Below are 12804 nucleotides of genomic sequence, written 5' to 3'. Positions count from 1 at the left end.
CGGGACATTTTTCAGCTTTAATAGACGGCCGAATTGGGACTACTGTATGTGTTTGTCAGGTGATTGTGAGAACAGTGCAGCAGGGGTCGCCTGCCTGAACTGTCTTGTATCACTCTATGTTTGTTAAGCACAGTGACACAAAATAACAAATTCTTTCAGGTAAACTACCCCTGAAATCCTCCTGAGTTGCTTGTCACAGCCGATCATCCACCACATGCATGTCACAGCGGGAGACTATCCAGGCTGTGTCCAACACAATGACAAGTTTTGCCTTTATGTCAATGTGGTGTGCACGTCAAGAAAGTCACAATTCAGAACATGCTGGTGGAATGAAAACATAATGACGCATTTTCACAACGTGCATGGAGATCGTGGCGGTCGACTGCATGCTGTCAATAATAGTCGTGTGCCAGTCGCAGCATATACACGTCACCGCCCCCCTCCCGCTCGCTCACAGTGAGTTTTTTTTGGGGAGATTTGTGAGAGTGTTGAAGAACCATGAAAGAGCAACTCAAGGAGTGCCTGTTAGCCTAGCGGTTATGCTGTACATGCGCTCCCAATGTACACAGCTTCACAGCTGACGTGGTTTCAAATCCGACCTCAACCCTTTCCTGCATGTCACCCCCCCCCCCCCCCCCCCCCCCCCCCCCCCCCACCCCCCTCTCCCTCCATCATCTCCTGTCTCTCTTCAGCTGTTCTAAACAATAAATGCAAAAAGCGCCCAAAAATAAATTTAACAAAAGAGCAACTCAAAAGTCTTTGAGCAAGTCATTTACCGCTAAAATTAGTAAAAAAAAAAAATTAGATTCAGGATTAGAAATTGCAGAATTCATTTGGCTTGTATCAGAACCTTTTCCACTTTTACAGAAATGATCATCATCAGGACAGGCTGTGAATGGCGTTCACACCCATGCAGCACTCCAATGCATCTGATTTTGCATTACACTAAAAGGAGCTCAAAGCTAACATGCTCTTTGTCAGATCAAAACTCTGAATGTCACAAAGTTTTCTGTCCGCTCATTTCTGCTGACTTATCGTTCCTTCCACAGATCCTGCGCATCTGTACGAGATACACCCCAGACCAGGACACCATGACCTTCTCCGACGGGCTCACCCTCAACCGAACGCAGATGCACAACGCTGGCTTCGGCCCGCTCACCGACTTGGTGTTCACGTTTGCCAACCAGCTGCTGCCCATAGAGATGGACGACACAGAGACAGGCCTCCTCAGCGCCATCTGTCTCATCTCTGGAGGTGGGCGAGCCGGGGCATTTAGTGAGGGGAGGGGTGGGAGGACAGCAGGGCAGAAGGATGTGAACTCAGATGGAAAGAAAAGGACATAGATATTAAGGAGAAGCAAGTTTTCTTTTTCTTTAGACCGGTCATCACTTGTTGAAAATGTGAGGAAGTGGACTTGCCTTATCGTACTCTTGCAGTTCAAACTTTAAAATTCAAACTTTTTACAAAATAAGAAGTTGAAAAAGTGACATTTGTCACCGTAATAAATCTTAAAAGAGCAGAAGAAGGCATTAGCTTCAAATGATCCCTTTACTAGTTTAGAAACACTGTGTATGAGAAGTACTGCTGGCTATATTTAAGATGTATGTTGCTATTTCACTGATACTACTAAAAGCCGTTTTCACACATGCACTCCTAAACATTTCTTGGCATTGGTAGGGGATGGGTTTGGGGGTGAAAAAAAAAAAAAGCCCCAGGTCCATATTATTAACAACTTAACCAAGATGGCATACAAAGCAACGGAGTCCAACACTGTGGCAGTTAAAGCCTTCATACCGATGCTCTTAGTAATTAGACGTATTCACAGTATCGTATAAAGAGGGGGAAAGAACATGCTGGCAAGCAGAACACAGTCGGAAGCAGTTTTATTACGTGCACCAAATTTTGGCCGCTCAGCAGTTGCAGAATAGAAATGTCATCCCCCTCACCCCCTCACTCAGTCACCCCCTCACTCGCTCGCTCGCTCGCTCACTCACCCCCAACTGTTTGATAACTATTTCATAGATTTATAATTTATATATATATTAACAGTAAAACCAGTAGGAGACATGTTTTCCCCCTCACTCACTCACTCACCCACCCACTCGCTTGCTCACTCCCCCCATCACTCACTCACTCACCCACCCACTCGCTTGCTCACTCCCCCCATCACTCACTCACTCACTCACTCAGTCACCCCTTCACTCACTCCCTCACTCACTCACTCACTCACTCACTCACTCACTCACTCACTCACTCACTCACTCACTCCCTCACTCACTCACTCACCCGCCTGCTCGCTCGCTCACTCACTCACTCACTCACTCACTCACTCACTCACTCACTCACTCACCCCCTCACTCACTCCCTCACCCCATCACTCACTCCCTCACTCAGTCACCCCTTCACTCACTTGCTCGCTCGCTCACTCACTCACTCAGTCACCCCATCACTCACTCCCTCACTCACCGGCTGAATCGCTCACCACATTACTCACTCACTCACTCACTCACACCCTCACTCACTCACTCACTTACACCCTCACTCACACCCTCACTCACTCACTCACTCCGTCACCCCCTCACTCACTCACTCACTCACTCACTCCGTCACCCCCTCACTCACTCACTCACTCACTCACTCACTCCGTCACCCCCTCACTCACTCACTCACTCACTCACTCACTCAGTCACCCCCTCACTCACTTGCTCACTCATTCACTCACTCCCTCACTCACTCACTTTTTCCTGTGTTATCCCATTCACCTCGGTCCATCAGCACTCTTCATTATAATGTCCTTAACGGGAGATTTTGCATATTTTCAGCAGAAACTTTTACCCTGATTTAGGTCAATAGTTTCATATGTTCTTTGTATATCTCAGCATATGTGCAAAATGTATTGTTAGTCTAACAAAAGCATGTTCCTTTGAGTTAGAGGATGTCCTTGAAGACTTACAGAGTGGTTCAGCTTCTGGTCTTACCTTTGCTTAAATTCCACACTAAAAAAAAAAAAAACTACACTTCAAACAGAGAAAATGACAATGACTGAAAAATGAGGGCAGAGGATGTTATGGATGGAGAGACATTCTGCAAGTTTTGGTCGACTGGGCATTCAGCTGACTTGTTATGTGCCTTGGTGTGGCTGGGAAAATTGCAGCAGAGCGAAGAAGATGCTGCAGCCGCTTTTGCAAAGTTTCAATTTGTCCTTGCACTGCTGGTGAGGCTGCAGCACACACGGAGAAATAACTTGCAACATTTGACTCCAGTTGCCATCTTCACTGATTTTGGATTGCGCATAAAAGATGGTGAAAATAAAGCAACTGACTTCTGCAAATCTTGGGAAAGAAAGGCAAACTCAGGGGGCTATTGTCCTGCAAAGATTAAAATAGCACAGCTAAGTGCTAAGTTTTGGGGTTTTTGAAAAACATCCTGACAATTATATTGTGTCGAGTCTCAGACAACTCGAGCCAGAGTCGATTAGATCAGCGTCTGTCTGCAAAGTCGTGTAACACTCGCCTTGTTTCTACATTGGACACATCAAATTAAAATGATTTTGCAGCGTGTTTGCATCATATATTTAGCATAAACTCAGATTTAGAGATATAGACTGATATGAAAGATAATCAAGTGGAATGAACGAACGAATCCGCTCCACATTAAGCCGTCCCTGACTGCTCTCTGTTCTACATCTTCAGTCTGTATTGATTCCTCTTGTTAAATATTGAGCGGGGCTGCAGCTCAGTTTGGCAGGAGAGTAAGCCAGGCTCCACAGGAGTCTGAAACCAGGTCAAACACAGGTTGATATCAGTGAGGCAGCACAATCCTGACTGACAAACCATAGGGAGGGGGGGGGTGGAGAGGTGGAGAGGTGAGGTGAGGTGAGGTGCATGCAGGTGTGTCACTGCAGCATCAGTTAGCTGAAATCCAGGATACAAAATCTCTTATGTCAGGATACACACACACATATTTGTATTGTGCCTACAGACAGTCCCATACTGTACTGTCAGTATGTCAGTACTGATCCAGCCCTCCGACATCTTCATCTCTGCTGGGTTTTATTCTCCAGTATATATTAAAATTCTGAAACCTCTGAGCCTCAGCAGATATTACCGGCTCTTGCATAATCCAGGGACAGTGTGAGACGCTTCTGATTGCATCTGCACTCGCACACCTCCACCTGCTGATTCCAGAGCACACACTGCCACCCTATGGCCGAGTCAGGAAGTGTGGGTGCGTGTTTAAGATCAGATCCAAATTGTAAAAGTTCTCATCAGTGTTTTAAGTCTTTTTTTTTAAGCACTTTTCATTTTATTTTTAAAACAACTTCCTTACTTACATGAGGAATATAAATATCTTAAACATGTCAAGGCTACTCTCAGACATATTTAGAGATTGTTATTTGGAAAACGACTATAAAACCCAGTTTGATGTTTTTTTTAAATCATAGCCCTTGTTCTTTAAAGTAGACTTGCAGTTTCATTAATGATTTATGAATATACTTTTTGATTATTTATTTACTCTACATGTCAAAAACAATTCCCACCACAACATGGGACTCTGGAAAAAAAAGCAGTTCATCTTCTTTCTAGTTTAAGAATTGTCTTTTAGGATAAATCAGATCATTTCTTTCCTTTTTTTGCATTCCAACCCCATAAACTGAACTAAACCACTCCTGGGTCTTTCATTTCAAATGTTGTGTAACACATCCTCCAAACATTGATGATTTCATTCATCAGTCAAGTCGACACTGAGCAGCGTCGCACTCTGTCCGTCAAACTTCTACTGAATTCCCGGTATGGTTTGACCCTGAAACGTAGAACAGTCGAGATTGAAGGCGGGGTTAGTGGCTTAATATGGATTTGATTTGATATGGGGCAAATGTAGGGGGGTCCGACTCTGTTACTCCTGTAAACTTAAAAGAGGAATGAATGGTGTTTCTTTAAACTTAATGTGACACTATGTAGGTGTGGTAGGGCAGAAAATTAGCCACTAAAATGTCTTTAACCGGAAAATAATTAAAGGTTTTATCCAAAAATCGAAACCAAAAGTGAGTTACCTGATGTGTCCCGATTTCAGGATCCTTTATTTGCTTTCCTCATAACTTATTCTGATCTTGATCTGATCCTGTCAGAGAGCTGAAATCCCATCAGATCACACCCGATGAGGGCCGGTCTTTCCAGTGCAGCTCCTTAATATGGTGTTTAATACACTCTGCGTTGAAGGGAGGTTCAGAGGACAGGTGCTGTGTTGGTCCTCAGTGTGCAGAATCCTGGTCTCTGCATGGCTGCAGAACTTTGAATGAGACATCTGCGGAGTTCAGTTGTTACTTCCTGCTGTTTGAGACTTTAAAACCCTCCATTATCAGAGCTCAAACGAAAGGATTCAAATTGCTTTTCTGCTCAACTTATCTAATTGTCAGAATCTCCCCTGCAGTAAATGAGTTGACATAACGAGATAAACTCCGCTTCTTAATCAAACGGGCTCCATGCTGCGTTACACGCGTCCGCCTGCAGCTCGTCTCAATCAGATAAAGCCCCAGAAATGAATTTGTCACCGTCGAGCCACAAGTCTGACTTTGTGTGTGTGTGTGTGTGTGTGTGTGTGTGTGTGTGTGTGTGTGTGTGTGTGTGTGTGTGTGTGTGTGTGTGTGTGTGTGTGTGTGTGTGTGTGTGTGTGTGTGTGTGTGTGTGTGTGTGTGTGTGTGTGTGTGTGTGTGTGTGTGTGTGTGTGTGTGTGTGTGTGTGTGTGTGTGTGTGTGTGTGTGTGTGTGTGTGTGTGTGTGTGTGTGTGTGTGTGTGTAGACCGTCAGGACCTGGAGGAGCCCTCGAAGGTGGACCAGCTCCAGGAGCCCCTCCTGGAGGCTCTGAAGATCTACGTGAGGAAGCGTCGGCCCAGCAAACCCCACATGTTCCCCAAAACCCTGATGAAGATCACAGACCTGCGCAGCATCAGCGCTAAAGGTACAGGAAGGACATCACTTATTAAGCATGTGTCATTTTAGAGTTATTCCTAGCAGTCCTGTCGGGTGAGAACACTCTACTGTACTTTTGCAATGTTGACACAATGATGGAACAAAATCATGTTTTAGCCAGAGTATGAAATGCACTTCCACATCCATACACATTTAGCAAATCTCTGTTGCATCGTCGGAGACATTTCCAGTCGCAGCCTCCTTTGTAGAATAATTGTTATCCACCCACTAAAGTTTTACAGTAACTGGGGTCTTGAGGTCCATTTTACCAATTTGTACAAAAAACGTTTGGTATTGCTCCAGTAGATCGTTTCAGCCAGCCGCAGTGAAACCGGCTGTGACAGCTTAATGTGCCTCATTAAAGTAGATCAACTTGTTTCTCCATGGCAGACTAAAAGTGTCCGTCAATATTACATAAAGGATCCATGCAGAGGTAGACCTGTTTGAGGTCGTTTTTAGCTGGTTTATGAAAAAGACTGAAATGAATATTGATGCCTCTATGTGACCAACAAAAGCAAACACGGCTCCAGCATTTTAGGGCCTCTGTCCCATAACGCTGGTGTTTGTGCTGGTAGCGCCCATTTTCAATACATGACCAATCAGAACCAAGAAGGGGCGGGGCAAAGTGATAAACTGCATGCTGCAGAATCAGCTTTAGTTCCATTGGCAATGGCAAAAATTCTTGATGGGTGATGAACTCACAAAAAATAGATCTTTAAAGAGAGAGTCTTTATTATAAACCAATAACATCAGAGACCTACATTACTTTCTTCTAAGCCCCCAGACTCAATTCGCAGAACCAGTGATTTTATGAGAAGAATACCAAAGTTTTTTGTCCACAGACTGCTGCCTCGATCTGTTTGTGTTATTGAGTTGTGTTGTATCTGAGCTGATCTTTAAAAACACAAAAGCCACGTTAGAAACCTGAACAAACCAGCAAATCAACGCCATGTTGGAGAGTTAAATGTTTTCTGCTAGTAAAGTCTGGTGGCTTTCACGTGATCAATGTAACGGCTGTTTAAAGATCATCTTACTCTGTCTCTGTAGCGATCCTTTCTGTAATGTTTTAGAAAAACACACTAAACAGTCTAATAAAATATAGAGGATAGCAGCTAATAGATGAAACACCTAGCAGCTATAGGCTTAATTGTTTTTATTTATGGGTTGTGGAGACATGGGACCCTCCCAGGATATGATTTAAATCAGTGGTTCTCAACTGGTGGGTTGGGACCCAGAGGTGGGTCGTGGAGCCATTATAAGTGGGTGAATGTGTGCCTTAAAAAAAACGTTTGTAAAAAAGTCTGTGCAGCCCTTTTGTTTTTTAAAATCAGTTTCTTAATTCTGTCGCATGTTTTATAGGTCCACAATGCACAATTTTCAGTAAATAAATTTAAAAAATCAGATATTTGGTCGCATTTTTTCAGTACAGTATTCCTAAGAGCCTTCGTTTTCTTCAAATAAACTACAGCTTTAGTTGCTAAAACAACGTCATGATAGCGTTTTATTGTAAAGGTAGTGTTTGAGAATGGTTGAGTTCCCCTGTAGCTAATAACACTTCCTTCATGGTGGCGTAAAACAAACGTTCACATATGAAGATTGTATTTCATTCCCAGCAGAACGCCTCAGTTACAGTAAGAACGTGACCTCACATTAACTTCTCTGCACTGGCTGCCTGATGCTGATTTGAACTCTCCAACTTTTAATGCACATTCTGGACCGGCTCATAGTGCTGAGCCTTTAACTCTGTATGAGCCTGAGTACACTTAAGATCCTCCTGCCCCTCTGCAGACCCCCCCACCGCCCCCGCCCCCCTGACTTTGGGATGACCTGCCTGAAGACGTTACTGTAGACGACCCTGTACTTGATCCCCTCTGTGTCTCGCTCTATACCCTGTCTTTTACACTCTCCTTTTTGTGCGGTTGCATAGGTTTATCTTGCTGCTTTAGCAGCTTATGTTCTTACTGATACTTTTTTCTGTTTATTTGTCTCATAATCCTTTGTGTGTTGTTTTTTTTTTAAGAAACACTTATTCTGGGTATCGCTCTTTGGTTTTATTTCTACTTTTCATTTGACTTCCTCTAAAAGCAGCTTAACTTTTGCCTTTGAAGTTTACTTTACAAGTTAAATTATAGATGTTGTTTAATTTAGACGTTCCTCCAACTAATCACGTAATGCCAGAGGAAGCATGAAAAACAAGCCTATCAGACGGCCTTATTTTACATAAGACACACAAAAATCTGAAACTAGAAAAAAAAAAACGCAGACTCTGTGTTCAGTAACTTTAATTTTTTGAAAGTTTTGACCTTGGCTCAGGGTCTTTATCAGTGGATGGAGCTTGCTTTGTTGTCATGGAGACAGGTCAATAATGACTAAATGCAATAAGAATGGAGACTAGGAGATTTGGTTGAGGTGTATTCTGCACTTTGGGGAACTTTAACTATTTGTGATCCAGGAGTGAGTTAATTTGTGGGGTGTAAATGACTAATGGGTAGAAAAAGTTTGCATCAGCCAGCAGCTTTGAAACGGGCTGTAATGGCTACAATGAAATCCATCCAATAAGAGTTCTTGTTTTGTTTTTTGTCACTGACAGGCTCAGATTGTTATTTTAAGTGTCTGAACAACTCTCTCAGACCTAGACATGATGTTGAGGTGTAAGCTGCATTTATGAAACAAGAAACACTTTTTGCACAACTCTTCTGAAAGTAGCCACACTGCAGTGACAAATAACAGTTATTGTATTTTAACCTTGAGGCCTTGTGACCTATTGGTTTATCACTGCCTTGATCAATCAGATTGTTTGTATCTTTTTGTTGCTTTGCTTCTTGAAAAGGTAAGCTTACATCCAGCTCCAGCTCCAGCTAGAGGATGAAAAGCCACCCCTTCATTCTGGGACGTGAAAATCACGGTTTTCATCAATTACGTTTGGCGGCTTTGAAGATGGAGATGTACATGTTTCTTCTTTTTAAAGAAAGGGCATCTTACTCTTTAACAAGAGGGTCTATTTCTGCAGGGATCATTTCTGTAACTTTGTAAGACACTTACAATAACAATATGAGCCTGTGTGAAACAACAGGAACTCTTAGTGGACGTACTTCGATCAAGTGCAATCCAAGGATGTTGTTGCGGCCATTACAGCCTGTTTGCAGCTACCAGCTGAGTCCAATACTTTTTGTTCCTATTAGCACTGAAATTAGCGTTTGTTTCAGTATAAATTATTACTAGTTACTGGACGTGCTTTGACCAGTCCAAGGATAATGTTGCAGCTATTACAGCCTGCTTCACACCTGCAGGCTAATGCTATTTTCAGTATCAAGAATGAGCATTGAACTTCATACTAATCACCCTAATTTTCTGTCTTGCAGGAGCTGAGCGGGTCATTTCTTTAAAGATGGAGATCCCTGGTTCCATGCCCCCACTCATCCAGGAGATGCTGGAAAACTCGGAGGGGCAAGACGGTCAGAGCAGCAGCAGCAGCAGCAGCAGTGGTAGCAGCAGCAACGGCAGTGGTAGCCGCAGCAGCAGCAGCAGCAGCAGCAGCACCAGCAGCAGCAGCAGCAGCAGCAGCACTTCAGCGGAGGCGGCGGCCAGTCCCAGCAGTAAGGACAGCAGCGCCGAGGACGTCCCTGCTGCTGAGTCACCAGAGTCGCCCGATGACACAGAGGGGGCTACAGCCACACCTCCCAGCGATGAGCCCTAGGAGGTACCCACGGGTGACTCCAAAACTCTCTCTGACATTCCTTTGCACAAAAAAAAAAAAAAAAAAGGAACAGCCGGGCAAGGCTCCGAACCTCCTATAATCCCCTTGACCTTTCTTCTTTGCTTGGTATTACGTTATCTTTATATCCTATTTTTCTCCCCAAATATTTCCTCCTTGAAAAGAAAATGTTGACACGGAGGCGTCAGAGGATCAGTGCTTTGTGTATAATTCTGAATTAATCTCTTATTTGGTGTGGCGTCTCTGGGACCGGGACAGTGACAGGAGGGCATGGCCCCCCCGAAATCCGCCAGAGTTGATACTCCTCAGGTCTCCTGTGTAAATTCTTATCTGCATGACGGGAGTGATAAGTGGTTTTACTCCTCTCTCTCTCTCTCTCTCTCTCTCTATCTCTCTCTCTCTCTGTCCTCATCTCTTCATCTCTCGTATTGTTGGCATACATACACTGTACATACCATTGTATGGTTAGATCTCTGTTTCTATGATGAATTTTGTGGTGCTTTTTTCATTGTCTTAAATATTCTCTTTGAGGCGATACGTTAAGGTTTAAAGCGGGACTAATTGTAAGTCCCTCGAAAAGTTATCTAGAATGTTATTGCATATAGACATTATGGAAGTCTAATATTTTATATTTGTTCCTATATTTAAAACTGTTTTTTGTCTTTTATAACACTTCATGTCTCTACATGAGTGAGTGTACATCCACACCGCCAGAATGCAAAGCTTCTCTCCATATCGACAGCTGAGTCTGTTCAACTGTTTCCTCAAAGGAGGGAAGCACAACAGCAGAAGCCTTTGATACACACCCATCAGACCGACCGCGTCTGTTTAACTCGCAGTCTCGACGCGAACCGCCGAGACCCGTCGCACAAGATTAGATTTAGAATAAGTCCGTCTATGAGATCAACTCATTTAGTGTCTGTATCCCCTCACTAAATCAGTTTACCTCACTGTCTAAACAAATCTGTTCAATTAGGTTGCTGAAAGATGCCGGAGATATTTCCGCAGCAGGCTGTGATCACAGAGGACGTTTCTTTCTGTTACACTTTAACCGTGATTCAACTCATACGATGACGCACTTTATTATCATCATCTGGGCGGATTACGAGTCTGAAAAAGCGGATGTTGGGCCACAATTTGTTGACCCACAAGCTAAGACATCTTGAGTATTAGGCGTCCACATGTGCATTGTGGAATAAGGCTGGCTTCTCAACGGTCTACTTACTATTTATGAACCCCATTTCCACCAAAATGATTGAGTTGTTCTTTTTTTGACTTAAAAGTCTGCAGGGCGGCAAGACATGATGTAAAAAAAGAATGCAGAATCTTAGATGGAGGTCGAGGCGACAGAGTCCGACACTATGATGACATATCTTTTTTTTTTTTAGCCTTTAAAGGCAGGGTTAATTGTCGAAAACTAGCATGATTTTGAAAGTAGCATTCCCTCAGTGCCCCGTCTGCACCCAACCCCGCCCCTCTGTGCTCCCTCTAAAGCCACGCCCCCTCACTTACATACACAAGCGCCGCTAGTCCAGATCCGGACCTCAGCTCATGCTTTGAGTGTGGGCTCGTGCACGCAAGGGGTAGAGAGCGAGCAGGGAGACAGGGAGGCGTGTGATTGGTTCATCAGATTGGTACCTCGTGGCAGACATTGGTTGAAGTTTTTACAGCCTTACAACTGATACAGATGACAGATTCTCTTTGTTCCTTTTTCAGAGAACATGAGTTATTCATTTCTGTCAGGACCTAAAGACAATTTCAACCAAAATCTTAAAAAGTACAAATTACCAACCCTGCCTTTAAGCATTAACAACACCAACCAAACTGACCTGCTGTAATACTTTTAAAAAACGTCAAAAATGATGGCTATACAGTCAAAGTGTAGGTGTTAAACGGAGCCTGTTTCTGTTTCGACTAGCTAACATGTAACCCTTAATGCTAAACAGAAGGCAATGATAGCCTAGCTTTAGCCTTTCCTAAAACCCTGAATCCAGGTCAGGTTTTGTCTTTGCAGATGGGAATCTAAAAGAAATCCCAATCTATAACCCCCTTTCACAACATTTTACTTTGTCCTAATACGTCAGTGAAGACAAAATAACGAGCCAAAATTATGGCCAAAACTAGAAAAAAGATTTCTGGAATAAACTCTTCGTCTTAAGCACTTTTGTTGCTGACACGTCTACCGCCCTTTAAATTCTTGCTGTCTTTGTGACAGTTTTGCATTTGGGCTTTCGATCTGATCACAGCCTTGTGGAAACTTTGATTTTCAAACAGACGTCGGTCGACTGAGTGTGTATCCACAGCTAACAGCTTGTACTACCAACTGAACGCACGTTGGCTCTGTTATGGCCTTATAAACAGAGTTCCTGAACCCACTCTCCCTTTTCAGAAGTGTCTTGATTGAACTGGTGAAACACGTTGGGGTGGGGGGCAATGCAATCCTCAAAACACACTGATGACCGGACCATGTGGGTCGGGACGATTGTACACTAATGTAGAAAGCACACGGTGGAGCGGGATCCACAGATCCCTCTCTAAATGCTCGCCTTGCTCTTCAGACTTGACAGTGTAAGCTACATTTAACGATGCAAAAGGAGATTCCAGATGACTTTTGAACCCCCTGAGAAGTGCAGTCGAGTAAAGCCTCTCTTTGGACAGCCGATCCAACTGAGCTCTTAATCTCATTGGCAGGGAAACAGGCGGTGTGTTTTACATCAGAGGAGGTGAAATTAAAAGATCCTAGAAAGCTGCTTTTCTCCACACAGCTGAGGTCACACATGACACTCAACAATAAGAAATAACCTCCATTTTCTCCACTAATAGGACCCAGATCCCTCACTGCCCATCAGCTCTCCCTGCAGGATAATAATTGGGTTTTTTAACAGCATAAGGGTACAAAACTAACTGAAGCACTTAAACATATTGAACCCTTGAGAAGTAGCTGTAGCTCTGAAGCTCCTGCAACCAGACGAGGAGGCTGGAAAGTTTAGGTTTAAAGAAATGAAGCACAAAAGTTACATGTGATTAATAATAATGATAATTGATCTGTTGGACTTGGTCAAGAGCACAACAGATGTCTCAATCTAACTCAAATGAAGACATTTGTGCCAGCAGGTGTTGT

At 43.5% G+C, this 12804-nt stretch overlaps 1 protein-coding gene across 1 annotated transcript in view; it reads left to right on the top strand.

Moving 5' to 3' along the window:
• LOC132990763 (retinoic acid receptor beta-like) overlaps positions 1–11750 on the top strand; it is a 74870-nt gene extending 63120 nt beyond the window's left edge. Inside the window, exons 6-8 of the mRNA XM_061059163.1 lie at positions 1050–1254; positions 5799–5957; positions 9331–11750. Of these exons, the coding sequence (XP_060915146.1) occupies positions 1050–1254; positions 5799–5957; positions 9331–9665 (699 nt within the window). The 3' untranslated portion in view covers positions 9666–11750. The remainder of the gene's footprint in view (positions 1–1049; positions 1255–5798; positions 5958–9330) is intronic.
• The last annotated feature ends 1054 nt before the right edge of the window (positions 11751–12804 follow it).

This window comes from Labrus mixtus, chromosome 16 (assembly GCF_963584025.1).
Source record: "Labrus mixtus chromosome 16, fLabMix1.1, whole genome shotgun sequence".
Lineage (NCBI taxonomy): Eukaryota > Metazoa > Chordata > Actinopteri > Labriformes > Labridae > Labrus > Labrus mixtus.
The sequence above is the reverse complement of the archived record's forward strand: the minus strand, read 5'-3'. Positions and strand labels throughout refer to the sequence as shown.